Source organism: Trichechus manatus, unplaced genomic scaffold (assembly GCF_000243295.1).
Source record: "Trichechus manatus latirostris isolate Lorelei unplaced genomic scaffold, TriManLat1.0 scaffold00177, whole genome shotgun sequence".
In the NCBI taxonomy this organism is placed as follows: Eukaryota; Metazoa; Chordata; class Mammalia; order Sirenia; family Trichechidae; genus Trichechus; species Trichechus manatus.
This window is the reverse complement of record NW_004444113.1, coordinates 3,022,038-3,037,286: the sequence shown is the minus strand read 5'-3', so window position 1 is coordinate 3,037,286 and position 15,249 is coordinate 3,022,038. Positions and strand designations below refer to the sequence as shown.

The 15,249-nt window shown below is 51.4% G+C and overlaps 1 protein-coding gene across 2 annotated transcripts in view; it reads right to left on the bottom strand.

The window, feature by feature from the left end:
* ITSN1 (intersectin 1) overlaps positions 1–15,249 on the bottom strand; it is a 221,749-nt gene that overhangs the window by 37,158 nt on the left and 169,342 nt on the right. For both annotated transcript variants that reach the window (XM_004386976.2, XM_023741323.1), the window contains one exon: positions 433–554. In XM_004386976.2, the coding sequence (XP_004387033.1) occupies positions 433–554 (122 nt within the window). The remainder of the gene's footprint in view (positions 1–432; positions 555–15,249) is intronic.

Here is a 15,249-nt window from a genome sequence, read left to right as displayed (position 1 = left end):
TAGCCTTGGGAAGAATGAAATTTTAGCTGGATGGGCACCATTTTCAGATGCCGATATTGAGGGCCTGGGAGAAGAGGGGACTTGTTCTATGGCACTAACTCATTGGTGGCTGAGCTGTAACTTCTCTGACCAGATTCTGGGTTCCCAATTCTCAGTCCCGCACGTCTCCTTCCAAGAAACTCCTTAGGGGCTCATTTACCACCTGGCACAAATGACCTCTACCTCTTTGCGGGTATGACTCAGAGTTGGCTGAGGATGAGAACTGAACCATCTTCTCTTGGGTAAGAATCTCCTGCGTAATTTGACGTCCAGATGCTCGCCCACATCAGAAAGTTTCTCAGGCTCAGAATGAGATGCAGGACTCCTTTGCAGAGGACCTCCATTCCTCTCCGCCCCCTGCCAGTGCCCCCCAACCCCCACAACTGCCTTTACCTCTGTGACCAGCTGCAGGTCATTGACGTAGTTCTCCTCTGTGACAATGAGTTCGTGGATGTACCCTTGTCGCTTTCTTTCTGTTGGGGTCAACATATCCAAGAGATGTAAGTCTGAACACCCTGGAAAACACAACCATTGGGGACAATTTAGTCCAAGTCTGGGGAAGCCCACACAAATTCAGGCTGAAGATCCGCCCGGGCCTCAGGGCTGCTGGGCCCTGTGACCTCACTCCAGATGGACGGCACACACCCGCTCCATCAAAAGCACTAAAGCGACGTATGTTGAGAGAGAAGACTTAATTAACGATTGGCCGCCACTTCCTGACAGTTCACACCCTGCCAGGCACTGTGCTCTACACAGACGACTGTGTTCAATGAATGCTCTAAAAAACAAACAACCAAACCCATTGCCATCAAGTCGATTCCGACTCAAAGCGACCCTACAGGACAGAGTAGAACTGCCCCACAGGGTTTCCAAGGAGTAGAACTGCCCCATACGGTTTCCAAGGAGCACTTGGTGGATTCGAACTACCAACCTTTTGGTTAGCAGCCGAACTCTTAACCATTACACCACCAGGGTTTCCACAGATACTACAGCTAACCCCATTTTACGGGCAAGGAAACTGAGGCTTACTCAGTGAGAGGCTGACTCACCGAAGTTCTCTCAGCTGGTGGTGAAACCGAGTTGAACCCAGAGAGTCTGACGCAGAGATGAGGCCCTAGACCACTATTGTTGGTTATCCTGAGGTTGATTTCATTTTTCAATAATTTATTTTACTTTATGTTGTTGTTGGAGGAGCCCTGGTGGCGCAGTGGTTAAGCACTCAGCCACTAACCGTAAGGTCAGCGGTTTGAACCCGCCAGCTGCTCCGCAGGCCAAAGATGTGGCAGTCTGCTTCTGTAAAGATTTATAGCCTCGGAAACCCTATGGGGCAGTTCTACTCAGTCCTATAGAGTCACTGTGAGTTGGAATCAACTCAATGGCAATGGGTTTTGTTTTTTTGGGGGGGTTTTATATTGTTGTTGAAAATGTACACAGCCGAACATACACCAATTCAACAATTTCTTCATGTACAATTTAGTGACATTGATTACATTCTTTGAGTTGTGCAGCCATTCTCACCCACCCTTTCCAAATTGTTCCTCCCCCATTAACATAAACTCACTGCCCCCTAAGCTTCCTATCTAACCTTTCGAGTTGCTGTTGTCAATTTGATCCTATATAGATAGTTCTTTAAATGAGCATAATGTTCAAGGCAGACATTCTTTACTAGTTAAGCTTAACTATTATTTGGTTTTAAGAAGACTTCAGGGGATATTTTTGGTTTAAACTTTAAGGATCATCTCAGAGTGATGGTTTTGGGGGTTTATCCAGCCTCTATGGCTCCAGAAAGTCTGGATTCCATGAGAATTTCTTGAGTTTGGTTTTTGTAGGAAGAGGTGGCTGTGCTGAGGCTCCTGATAGGAATGGGGGCCAAGCAGATGCTGGGCACATCCCAACTATGATGGGCAAACTCTCCTGGCCAAGGCCCACTGCCCCACCCCTGTGAATCAGAGCAACAAGACTCCAGGTAGACAGGGAACATTCTCCACCTGCAGACTGCCTGGCACAGGACCACCTCCTGGGCCACAAGTGCCAGGATCCTTGCTCACCCCAGGGAACAGGGCTCTCCGACGTTGACCCGAGATGGTACAGACAGGCACAGGAGGTGGTGCCCGCCCCTAACTCCGCTCACTTCACTTGTTATTTGGGGTTTTGTTTACCTCAAATGTTCTTCTGGGTTATTGGCAGAGGCTTCCCCATGACACAGGCACAAAGTTTGAGAAGCTTGCTTTGGGATACTGGGGGCTTTTCATGGAGTTATCTTGGCTTATGACTGACCTAGTCTATATGCCGGAAGCTTCTGCAAATAGAATGTTGTTAGTTGCTGTCAAGTTGATTCTGACCTGTGGTCACCCCGTGTGTGCAGAGCTGAACGGCTCCAAAGGGTTTTCAAGGCTGTGACCTTTTGGAGGTAGATCTCCAGGCCTTTCTTCTGAGGTGCCGGTGGGTGGGTTGGAACTGCTAACATTTCAGCTAGTAGTTGAGCACTTAACCGTTTGTGACACCAAGGGTCTGTGCAACAAATGATATCAAAGGCCTCTTGGCAAAGGCTTCACTGCTCTGGAGGTTAACGGGGGCTGGGTGCCCCCAGCACTGGGTTTCGCCCCCTGCTCTGCCTAACTGCCCTTTCTGGATGCTGCAGCTTCTTTCGCTGGGACAGGACTACAGCCACAAGAGGGGTCCACTACGGGCAGGGAATGCCGGGGAAGCAGCAGGGAGGGTGTCCCCCTAGACCCTGCTCAGAGCCACCACAGTGTGCTCAGGCTCTCATTCCACAGGCCGCACTGGTGAGTATGAACTCACGCAAGTCTGCAGATGGATCTGGATGGCGGCCTGCTGCTCCACCCACAGCGTGGGCCAGCTGTTCTTCCTGCCTCTGATTGTCTTTTATTAAAACAGCTGCATCAGCAACAGGCCACAGGAAGGAAATGCGTCACGCCAACTCGCCCCTTCAGCTCAGCCAGCCTTGGCTAGCTGCTGGGAGCTCAGGCTCGTGCTAAGCAGAGTGATGTCACCAATTCCTATGGCTTTAGCTTGGATAGCCACCCAGGAAGCACTTGGATTTGGGAGGAAGACATAACCATTCCTACCCTGTCTATCCCAAACTTTGCTGAGAGTGAATTCAAGGGCCCAGGGCTCAGGCTCTTTCCTGTTAAAGGCAGGATGCGGCCCTTTGATTTCAGAGATGTGAGTGCACTCACGGAGGCAGAGTCTCCTTGGGGTTTCCCAGGACATTCCTTTCTGTGAGGGCACTGGAACATTGGTGCCCAGTTGTCATTCTGAAATTCACCTCACGAACACTGTGTGGTGCTGTGCACGGTGACACAGCCATTGGACTGGACCAGTCTTCCCAATGTCCATTTAGGTCACAATTCTTTGGAGAATTTGATGGACCATGGGCTACATGTTTGCCCCAGAAAACACACGTGTATACACACAATATACAACGCATTTTGCACACGATTTCATAGGGCTCACAGCCCTCTAAGCCTGTTCATGAATCCCATTCATTTCTTCAACAAATATTTACTGAGTGCTCAAGTGTGGCACTCACTGTGCTGGGCACTGGGGATGCAGGACCAAAGAGCAGACGTGCCTGGCCTCCAGAGCTTAGAGCTGAGAATCCTGGGGTCTAGTGGGCCTCAGCCAGGGATGCGACTGTCTCCCCCAGGCTGAGGATGGTGCTGCCCCCTCAGGCTGAATGTGGTACTGCATCCTCCCTAGGCTGACGGAGGTACCGCCCCCTCCAGGATAAGAGTGGTACTACACTAACCCACTTTGAGGACCAAGGTGCACCTGACCCAAGCCACCATATTTTCTACCACCTCATATGCATGTGAAAGCTGGACAATGAATAAGGAAGACCGAAGAAGAATGAATGCCTTTGAATTATGGTGTTGGTGAAGAATATTGAATATACCATGGACTGCCAGAAGAACAAACAAATCTGTCTTGGAAGAAGTGCAGCCAGAATGCTTCTTAGAAGCAAGGATGGAGAGACTTCGTCCAACATACTCTGGACATGTTATCAGAAGCAACCAGTCCCTGAGGAGAAGGACACCATGTTTGGTAAAGTAGAGAGTCAGCGAAAAAGAGGAAGACCCTCAACGAGATGCACTGACACAGTGGCTGCAACAAGGGGCTCAAGTATAACAACGATTGTGAGGATGGTGCAGGACTGGGCAGTGTTTCGTTCTGTTGTACATGGGGTCACTATGAGTTGGAACGAGTTCAATGGCACCTAACAACAACAGCACATGCCCTCTGGTTGAGGATGTTACTGCTCCCTCCAGGATAAGAGTGCCACTTCTCTCCAGGATAATGGTGGTACTACTCCACTTCTGGTTGAGGATGGTACTGCCCCCTAGGCTGAAGGTGGTATTTCCCCCGCTCCCTGTGCATTCTGGGCTGTCATAATGACTGGAGATGACACTAGAATTTGTTGGGTTGGGCCAGGACTGCTAAATGACCTACAATATACAGGACAGAGAACCGCCCATCCCAAATACCAATAGCACCCCACTGAGAAACACTGACATTCCTAGAAACTGACGAGCAGACAAGGGGTCCCCTCCGCAGCAAGGATGGTGCAAGTAACCAGCAGAGACACTCAGAATGACATATGACTGGAGGAAGGACAACAGGAAGCGACTGCCTTTGGATTTCAGAAGTTCTTCCAAGTCTTCAAGTTTTCATGGTGCCATTTTGAAGAAGCTCAGAGCCAGAGCCCCAGCAGAAGGTCCAGGGCAGATTTGGGCCATTGGTCCAAGAATTCCAGAAGCCTGGGGCCAGCTCAGGGTGGATGGGAGGTCAGATCCCCCTGGAGGGGCACATGCGGAGGCTGCAGTTCCTACAGCCGGGCAGCTCCAGCCCTCGGGTCACTCTACCAGTCGGAGCTGAAGGAGCTGAGAGGTCCCGGGGGCAGGTGCTGGGGGAGCCTGGGCTGCCTTCCCCAGTGAATTCTACCCTATGCAGGCCTACCAGCCAGCCCACCTGGGGAAGGGAGATGGCCTAGATGGCCTCCCCAGGACCCAGAACACAATGGAAAGCAAAGATTTTGTGGGGAATTCACCCATGCATTATAAACCAATGATGTTGGCTTGGAGTCATCTTTTTAGCCTCAAAACTGACCCATGGATACTGTTTTCAGAATTCTCTCTGATGAATGCCAGACCAAGGGATCCTTAAAGAACTGAAACAGGCACTTTGAACTCAAAAGTATCCTTCCTTTGAAACTTTAATATTTAGAAAAACAACAGAGTTTAAAAACTCCATTATTTAGAGTAGGGTAAATAGGAAAGACATTTCAAATAAATGTTTTCTTTAGGGGTGGAGGGCTATGGTCTTTCTCTCCTTTGGGTACCAGGATAAACACGCTCTGCTGGCTTCCCTTCCCAGTGAAAAATGAGAGGATCAAATACAGTGAATAGTTTTCCATGGACATCTCAGTGTGATGAAGGGATTCTCATAACCAACTAAAATTCTCTCACAGCTGAAATAATATTCCAAATGATGCCAGGCAGTTAAAAATGATCCTCCATTACAGCCCACATAAAATTCCTCATCCATGTGCCATTCCTTATAATTTTGTATAGTTAGAGTTTTTGTATAGTTAGACACGTTTACCAAGTGGAGAGACCCGCCATGCTCCTTTGGAAGGGTTCGAGGGTGGGGTGCTGGAGGAAAGTATGGGAAAAGCTTAGAAAAAACATCTTGTCCCTCTCAACTGTTAGTTATAAAAACAACATAATTTAAATAAATAAATGGTTTTATTACAAATGTAATCCAGGAACATGTGCTTATGGTAAAGATTTCAAAGGATACAGAAGTATTTAAAGTACAGTCTGAATGTCACCTCTCTCCACATTCCCAACCATTCCACTTCCTTTCCCAATGAGGAGCATAGTTCTGAAAACCAAACAACCCCACAGAAAGCTGGCCACTGAGCAAAGCAAACAAACAGGCCTTGTTTCTGTTACAGAAGAGCCAAAAGATACAATACGCTGGTCAATAAATATTTATTAAGTTCCTATGAAGTCCAAGAGACTCAGGATAAGCAAGATACTATTCTTGTCCTCAAGGAAACTCACAACCCTGGGGGAGACTCGAATGAAAATTAGGAATAGTGAGCATTAAATAATGGGTCAAACAAGCTATGCCAACAGTAGAGACCGAAGGAATTCAGAGAAGCAGATGCTCTTCATTCTGAGGGGAGGAGGGTTCCATGCGGAGGTCCACATGACCAGGGAGGATGGAGCCATTCTGTTGGGGTGAGGGGAACAGCATGAGCATGCATTTTCCTGGGGTGCATGTTAAATGTAGAGACACTGGGGAGGTAGGGTGGTGCATTGATTTCCTAGGGTGTCGTAACAAAGTACTACACAGTAGGTGGTTTATAAAAACGAAAATTTATTGTCTCGCAATTCTGGAGGCTAGAAACCCAAATCAGGGTATCTCCCTTGTTGATTCCTTCTGAGGGCTCTGAGAGAGAAACCGCTCCAAGCCTCTCTCTAGCTTCTGGTGGCTCCCAGCAACCCTTGGCGTTCTTTGGCCTGTAGTTGCATCTGCCTCTGTCCTCACATGGCCGCCTTCCTCTGTCTCTCTGTCTCCTCTTCTCTTGTATAAGGACACCAGTCATATATCTTAGGACCCGCCCTGCTCCAATATGACCTCATGTTAACTGGTAACACCTGCAAAGACCCTCTTTCCAAACAAGGTCACATTCACAGGGACAGCAGTTAGGACTTCAACACATCTTTTGAGGGGACACAATTCAATCCACAAAGGTGGGAAATAGGAGGGGACCAGGTTACAGAGGTCGTGATGCTGAAATCAAGAGTTCAGAAACAAAATAGGGAAGAAGCAAGCGTAAGAGCTGGTACATCAAGAGTATGGAAGCTTGGGAGATGATTCTCCATCTTTAAGAGAAAGAATATACCAATGCCTCTGTGGACATTCAGCCCAAATCGGTTGGCTTTGGCCTTGGGTCAGCAGGATACATGTTAACTGGGCTCTTGGAACTCCTGCCTACACTGAAGGCTTCTCTTGAATTCAGAGTTGGGATAATGTAAGAAATGGGGTTTCATGGCCCTAGTCTTTCCTGCAGGTGTGCTGCAGTGAATTACTTCATATGGCCCTTCTAGCCACAGTCTTTGTAACTCCCACCAAATGACTGGGTGGGACTAAGCAAATGAGGTATATGGAACCCTATCGACAGGATTGGTCAGTTTTGCCATCCCACTAGGCTTAAAGGGAGACACAGAGATTGAGCAGGAGCTGTAACACGGAAGACAGAGAGGGAGAGTTGTAACATTGGAGACGCCAAGAAGCAGTGGCAACAGAACCAGGAAATTGGCAGGAGATGGTGCAGGGGCTTCCCGCCCCCGGGAGCGAGAAAGCTGAGCGCCTTTGGGCAGGAGACTTGGTGGCACAGCAGGGGGTCTCCGGGCACTTGGTGGAGCTAGGTTTGCCAGCCCACAGAGCAAGAAAGTTAAATGCCTTCGGGCCAAGGCTTACCGGTGGAGGGGGGTGTCTCTGGGCACTTATCAGCAGAAGTAATAGAGCTTTGTAACACTTGCCCAAGCAGGCAGAGGCCAGGCAGAAGGGTCAAGGGCCAGGGAGAGACCTGCCCACAGGCATGGCTGAGAAGAGGCAATTCCTGATCAATGAACTGTATCCTGAGCATTCCTGAACCTGAATTGTAACCTGTTACTTCCCCAATAAACCCCATAATCGTGAGTATGGTCTGTGAGTTCTGTGTGGCCATTACAATGAATTACTGAACCCAGCAGAGAAGTAGAGAGTGCTGTGGGAGGGACAGCTGGTGTCAGAATTGGGCTGGTGAGAGGAGGCATGTCTGACCTCTGTCTCATAGGAATCAGCCTCGAGCCGTCAATCTTGATTCTCTTTCCCCCTCGTGAAGTTAGAGATGGTCAGACGCTGACGCCATTTTTACAGCAAGTGTGCCCACTGCCTCAAGGGCAAACTGGACTCTCCTGGGGAAACTGACCGAAGGGTGCTCCCCCAACATTCTGGGCAGAATGGTGCATGGGGGTGGCCTCTCACATAGGAAAAGCAAGAGAAGCCCACAGTGGGTGTAACCAAAGAAGATCCTCCCCCTCCACCCTCCAGCAGATGCCTCAGATCCCACCGCTCTTTAAGCAATGAAGTACTCTCACTGAGCCCTGGGCACGGTGGTGCTCAGGACAGGCCTGGTTCTCACCTTCGCGAGCCTGCATTCTGTTGGAGGCCCGGCATTCCACTCAGACTGGTTCTTGCCAAATCACATCAGTTTGTCATCTGTCCTTGAGACCTCAGAGTTGCAAACCCTTAAGACTCTACTTTTATGGGGTACAGAGAAGCTGGCATACACAGTTTGCCCTTGGCTACCAACTGAAAGGTTGGCAGTTCCAATCCCCCCAGTGACAATGTTGAAGAAAGTCCTGGAGATCTACTTCTGTAAGACCACAGCCATTGAAAACCCTATGGAGCATGGTTCTACTCAAACACATGGGGTCGCCATGAGTCAGAATCAGTTTGGCAGCAAGGGTTTGGAATTTGGGATTATAGAGAAGCCAGGAGGCACCGAGGCCTGTGGTGAGAGGTGGGTAAACACCACCCATTGACACCAAAGACCCCTCTGCTTATGTGCAGCTGAGCCCAGGCATTCCACGTCAGCCTGTTCTGGGGACACTGTTAGCTGGGTCCCTCTTGAGGCTCCCACACAGCTCCATTCAGTTGTAACCCAGAAGCTTCCAATGGCAATGTAGCTTTCGGATGAGCTTCATTTTCTCCCAAGAAGGGGAATCCAGCCTATATGGGTGCCAGGTAGTTTAATGACTGTTGAAAAGTGGTGAAAATTACTCTCAGGGATACATCATTTCTCAAGTTTCCCTAAGAGTTGGGAAATTAAAGAAATAAAAAGCATGTCATTCACGGCGTTCCAGCTGCCGGGAGCTGCTGACATGATGTTCCACGACCCTATGGTGTGCGTCTCTAGCTCATTCCTGCCACTATTTATGTCACCAGCTTTGCTTTTGCTCCTTCTTGATTCATGCTTCTGGTATGTGCTATCCCGCCGTGTGGCGGGAATTCTTGATAGCTGCTGCAAATAAATCCTTCAGGTACACAAAGCACGTGGAGGTGTTATAATGGCCACCCAAATACTTTTGTTTTTGGATATGAGGGAGGAGAGAGTCGTTCTGACGGGAGCGATCTGGGAATATTTTGCAGAGGAGGAAGGATGTGCTTCACCAGGCTAACATGGGGGGCTGGGGCAGCCAAGGAGAAGCAGGGCTGGGTAACAGCCAGTAACGATAGCTGGCATTGAACGCCACTGTGTGCTGGGTCAGTCACTGCACACGTGAGCTCTGATTCTTCGCAAACAATCCTACCCAGTAGCTACTGTTGTCATCCCCACTGAACAGATGAGGAAACTGAGGTACAGGGAGGCTGCGTTGCTTGCCAAAGCTGTAGCAAATCAGTGGCAGAGGGAACCTGACCCCAGAGTCCATGCTCTAAACCACTGTGCTCTCTGGCCTTGCTGGCAGGGTGGGGAAGTCCAATGGAGGAGGCTCTGAAGGCCGACTGAGCGGGTTTCAAGCTTTGGTTAGCACGCCGGGGTGGTTCTGACTGTATTTCAGGAGGGAGGGCCGCTGGGGGAGAGCCGCTGGGGCCGCTGCTGTAGGTTAATCAGCGCTCTGGCCATTAGGTCTGGCTGCACAGGGAATCACCCAATGAGCTTTTAAAAGTCCCAGTGACCCCGCTGCACCTCCGACCAATTAAAGCCAGCTCTCTGGGGTGGGGCCCAGGCGTCCGTCGTTTGAAGAGCTCCCCAGGTGGTCCCAATGTCCACCGAGAGTGAGGGTCACTGTACCGTGTCGTCGCTGTTAGTGCTGTCGGGTAAGTTCTGACCACAGCGACCCTGTGAACAACAGAAGGAAACATGGCCCGCTCCCGCGCCAGCCTCACAATCGTCGCTCTGCTCGAGCCCATTGTCGCAGCCACTGTGTCAGTCCATCTCATCGAGGGTCTTTGTCTTTTTTGCTGACCCTCTTCCAAGCATGATGTCCTTCTCCAGATGATCCCTCCTAACTGTACCATACGATCTAGCAATTCCACCTGTTGGTAGATACCCAAAAGAACTGATAGCAAGAACACGAACAGATACTTGCACGCTATGTTCATTGCAGCACTATGCACAGGAGCCAAAAGGCGGAAACAACCTAAATGTCCATCAACAGATGACGGATAAACACAATGTGGTCAGTACACACAATGGACTATCACTCAGCCATAAAGAGAAACGAAGTCCTGATACAGGCTGCAACGTGGACGAACCTCGACAGCATTATGCTGAGTGAGATCAGTCAGACACAAAAGGACAAAGACTGTATGATCCCTCTAAGGTGGCATATCTAGGATAGACAAGGGTACAGAGACCAAAGCTTCTCCGTGGTTATAAAGGGTGGCCAGAGGGAGGAGGAATGAAGGGGTCATCCCTTAGGGGACACTGAGCTTCTGTTAATGGTGATGGAAAAATTTGGAAATGGACAGTGCTGATGGTCGTACTACATGGTGAATGTAATTAATGGCACTGACTTATACATATGAAGAATGCTGAAAAGGCAAGTGTTTTGTTACATACATATTTACTGCAATAAAAAAAAATTAAAACAAGAGTGAGGACCATTAGATCAGGGGAAGACCGCCTGGAAATCAAGATGCTTGGTGTGGGCTGTTACGTGCAAAGGGAAAGAAATTTTGAGACTAGATCACCCAGGCACATGTGGCATGTAAGTCGCCACAACTGCTGAGCTGAATCCAGGCCAAGGCAACTGATCCGAGGGGCTTGACGGCTGAAACCACCAAACGCTGTCCCTCGGAAGCATCCCAGGGCCCGGAGCCCAGAGAACATCCGATGCTCTGTCGCAGGAGACCCTCCACCCCCGGGGCCACATGGGGGCCCAGACTACTGTCACCTGACCCCCAGCTCCAGGGCTTGGAAGGTCACGCTGCTCGACCCCCTTGTTTTAAGGATGGAGAAGTAGCCAGAAACATACAGTGACTTCCTCTGTCAAGAATCAAACGTTCGGTAGTGACGTCTTAGGAAATGGAGAACCACAAGGAAACCCCCAGCTTTTCAAAGGCTGGGCCTGGGGGGCTCCGTCCCATCTCTCTCCCAGTGGATTCCTGCAAGACCGGGCTAAGAGCACGTGCCTGTTCTTGCTGCCCGGGGCTGTCAGGGGCTGGTGGGGCCAGGCTGGGCCAAGGCAGCCGAGTCTTCTCTGAAAATGACCCTCGGCCGACCAGCCCAGCACTCACTCAGACCCACTCTGGGCAGCCTAGAGGGGCAGGTCTACTTCTCATCCAACCGGACTTCCCTCATAAGACTCTGAGAACAGCGCATCCCCTGGGGTCTCTCCTAACTTGGCACAATGACCCCCTTGGAACCCAGGAGACAACCTGAGCAGCGATAGCTCCACTCATTTTTAGCAGCTACATAAATCTGCCCAGGTTTATGCTTTCATGGACCTTACATTCTAGCAGGGGGAGCCACAGAAAACCCTCCCCTGCCAAGAAAAAGAGAGAAATAGTATTTAGGGTGGTCATAAGAATGATGACAACCCTGTGTTCACTGCAGCACTGTTCGCAACAGCCCAAAGTGGAAACCAACTGAAGGTCCATCAACAGACGAATGGCTAAACTAAACGTGGTACATACACGCAATGGGCTATCACGCAGCCGAAAGGAGAAATGAAGTCCTGATACATGTTACAACATGGATGGATCTTGGGAACATTATGCTGAGTGAAAGAAGCCAGACACAAAAGGACAAGGATTGGAAGATCCCACTTCTAGGAAATAGCTAGGTTGGGCATATGCATAGAGAGAAAAGCTTACTAGTGGTTATAGGGGCGGTGGGGGAAGAGGGAGGTATTTCTGGGGAAACACTGCGTTTCTGTGTGATAATGGTGGAATAATTTGGAAAAGGATGGTGATAATGGATGCCCAGCATGATGTACGTAACCAATGTCACTGAATTATACGTGTAAAAATTGTTGAATTGGCCAGTGTTTTGTTACATACGTTTTTAAAAATATAAATAAAAAAGAATGATGACAAGTAACTCCTTTGATTAAAAAGCTCATTTCCCACTTGGGGGGCCTTTGAATGTGAATTTAGTTTTCAAACAATAGTGTCCCCCAAGCACAGGTCTGCTGCTGGGTTCTAGGCCACGCACCGCGGAGACGGATGCTGATGTGGGGGAAGGACCGGGCCCGTGGAACAATCGGAGAGTGAAACATTGCGGGAGCCACAGGTGAGCGAGGCCCACGGGGGACGCGCCAGTGTGCTACGCAGACTCTACCGACCAGTTTACAAGCCAGATGGAGCCGCGGCTTCACGCAGTAAGTAAACTGCACAAGGTGAATACAATCACAGTTTATTAGTGCCGTTACTGTGCAGGTGTGAGGGGGAGTGATGCTGAGGAAGAGGCCTCGCCCGCAAGGAGCTCACAGTCTAATTATGAGATGAGAGTACCGTGCATGCATGTACCAGTCTCTCCACCCATCTTCACGGATGAGCCGCGGCTAGGACTTCCGAAGGAACAGCGTCATGGCCTGTTAATGCGTTGGGGAAGGCGGCAGAGGCGGGCAGTGATGGCGAACGGGATGGCAGAGGTGGGGAAGATGGGGTGAGGGCATTTCCGGTCGGGGTGCGCCAGCCGCTTCAACGAGACACCAGGATCCTGGGGAGGTGGTGAGGAGACTGTGGGGACAGGCAGGGTGGGGCAGACCCCTGGACCCCTCCCAGATGAGACGTGCAGGCACACATGAGCCCCAGGAGGCAGCTACATGATCAAATCCATTAACGGCCAAGCGTGTGGGAGGCTGCATCACACAACCAGGAGGACCCTGCATCCACACTGTTGACACACCCCTTACTGCTTCCCTGACTCCGGGCCCAAGAATGCCACAGGGGGCCCAGGTGTGTGTTTGGGGCTGGGGCTGATGGAAGTGACCTCATCATCAAGGGCTGTGGAGGTCAAAGGAGACTCTGTCCGAGAGGGCTGGTCGGAAAGCTGTTGGGCAGCAGGAACTTGGACTTCCGTGAAGGGGCATCGCGTTGACTCTAAAGGCAGCAGAACAAGAAGAACAAGAAAGAACTCTGGGCCAGACCAGGGGGCCAGCTCTAGAACCAGCCCGGCCCGGGCCTTCACCTCGCCAAGCATCGGCGTCCCCTCCTCCAAGCTGGAGGCCCGTCCATCCCTTCACCTGCAATATTCTGGCTGCTTGAAACCTGGGAGGTGTTTAGGTGACAGCGGCCACCTATCTGACAGTCCTGTCAGCAGCTCAGGAAGGAACCCTTGGGTGGGGAAAGCGTCCCTGAGGAAGTGGAGACTAGCGGCGCTACAAAACGGGGGAGAGGCAGGGAAGAGGCTGCCGGGTGGGCTGGGGAAGAAGGTAGCCCACCAGGCAGGGCCTTGCGCACCGAGGAGGTTTGGGTCTTTATCCCACAGGACCGGAGTCCCTAGGTGGTGCAAATGGTTAACACAACTGGCTGCTAACTGAAAGGCTGGCGGTTTGAGTCCACCCCTAGGCACCTTGGAAGAAAGGCCTGGCAATCTATTTCCCAAAAATCAGCCATTGAAAACCCCATGTAGCACAGCTCCGCTCTGACACACACGGAGTTGTCATGAGTCGGGGCTGACCAGAAGACAGCTGGTGGTGCTGGTGGGGCCGCCATCAGACCTGCGTGGTTAGTGTCTCTCCACGTGGTGTGGAGACGCGGCTGGACGCCGAGCACGGCTGCAGAGACCAGCTGGAGGACCGCTGCCATCCTCACGGGAGGGGCAGGGGCTCAGTCACACTCAGGGTTTTGTACGTGCTATTCCCTCAGCTCAGAACACTCTTCCCCTTCATCTTCGCGGGCCACCTCCTTCCAGGTCTCCACCCCATGCATCATCGCCCTGGCCCTTAGTCATGCTCTGTCCCATCCCGTCCATCTCTGGCGGAAATGATTCTGCTTATCTGTTTGCTGGATGTCTCCTCCCTCTCCTACAAGCTCTACGAGAGCAGGCATCTGGTTGGCTTCTGTTCCGCTGAGCCCAGCCCAGCCGCCAGCTCGGTTCTGTAGCCCTGGACCACTTGTCTCAGGGAGGAACGGGGGTAAGGGCTGCTGGCTGGGGAAACGCAGGCAGGCGGGGCGCGTGCTGGCCTCACGGGCAACATCCAGGGCAGGGGAGAGAGGGACAGAGAAAGAGGGACAGAAGAAAAAGAGAGGCAGAGAGGGAGAGAGAGGGACAGAGAGAGACAGGGAGAGAGAGAAAGGGACAGAGGGACAGAGAGAGAGAGAGGGAGAGAGATAGAGAGGGAGAGAGATAGAGGGACAGAGAGAGACAGAGGGAGAGAGATAGAGGGACAGAGAGAGAGGGAGAGAGACAGAGAGAGACAGGGAGAGGGACAGAGAGGGACAGAGAGAGACAGAGGGAGACAGAGAGAGAGGGACAGAGAGAGAGAGAGGGACAGAGAGGGAGAAAGAGAGAGAGGGACAGAGAGCGAGAGAGAGAGAGAGAGAGGGACAGAGAGGGAGACAGAGAGAGAGGGACAGAGAGAGACAGAAGGAGACAGAGAGAGAGAGGGACAGAGAGAGACAGAGATAAAGACACAGAGAGAGACACAAAGAGAGACACAGAGACAGAGACAGACAGGGACAGAGACAGAGAGACAGAGAGAGAGACACAGGAAGAGAAAGAGACAGGAAGAGAGACAGAGAAGCACAGAGAGAGGGACAGAGACAGAGAGATAGAGAGACAGAGAGAGAGGGACAGAGACAGAGAGACAGAGGCAGAGAGAGAGAGAGAGAGAGAACCAGCAGATGTACTTCTGCCCTTGAGGACAGGGTCCGGTGAGAGTTCAGCTGGAGGGGTGTCTGAAGGCTCCCTTCCCCCGGGCCTCAGGACTCCACGGTAAATAGCAAAGGGGCCTCCCCTCAGGGCAGATCGCCGGGCTCGCGCGGCTGGGGTGCTGGCAGACACCGCTGAGGCCTCACGCTGAAGCTCTGGTCCCCAGCAGCGTCTCTGGGTGTAGGTGGGGGCCAGGGAGAGAATCAGCCTCCTCGAGGGGAGCGGTGTCTCTGGGTGTAGGTGGGGGCCGGGGAGAGAATCAGCCTCCTCGAGGGGAGCGGTGACTCTGGGTGTAGGTGGGGGCC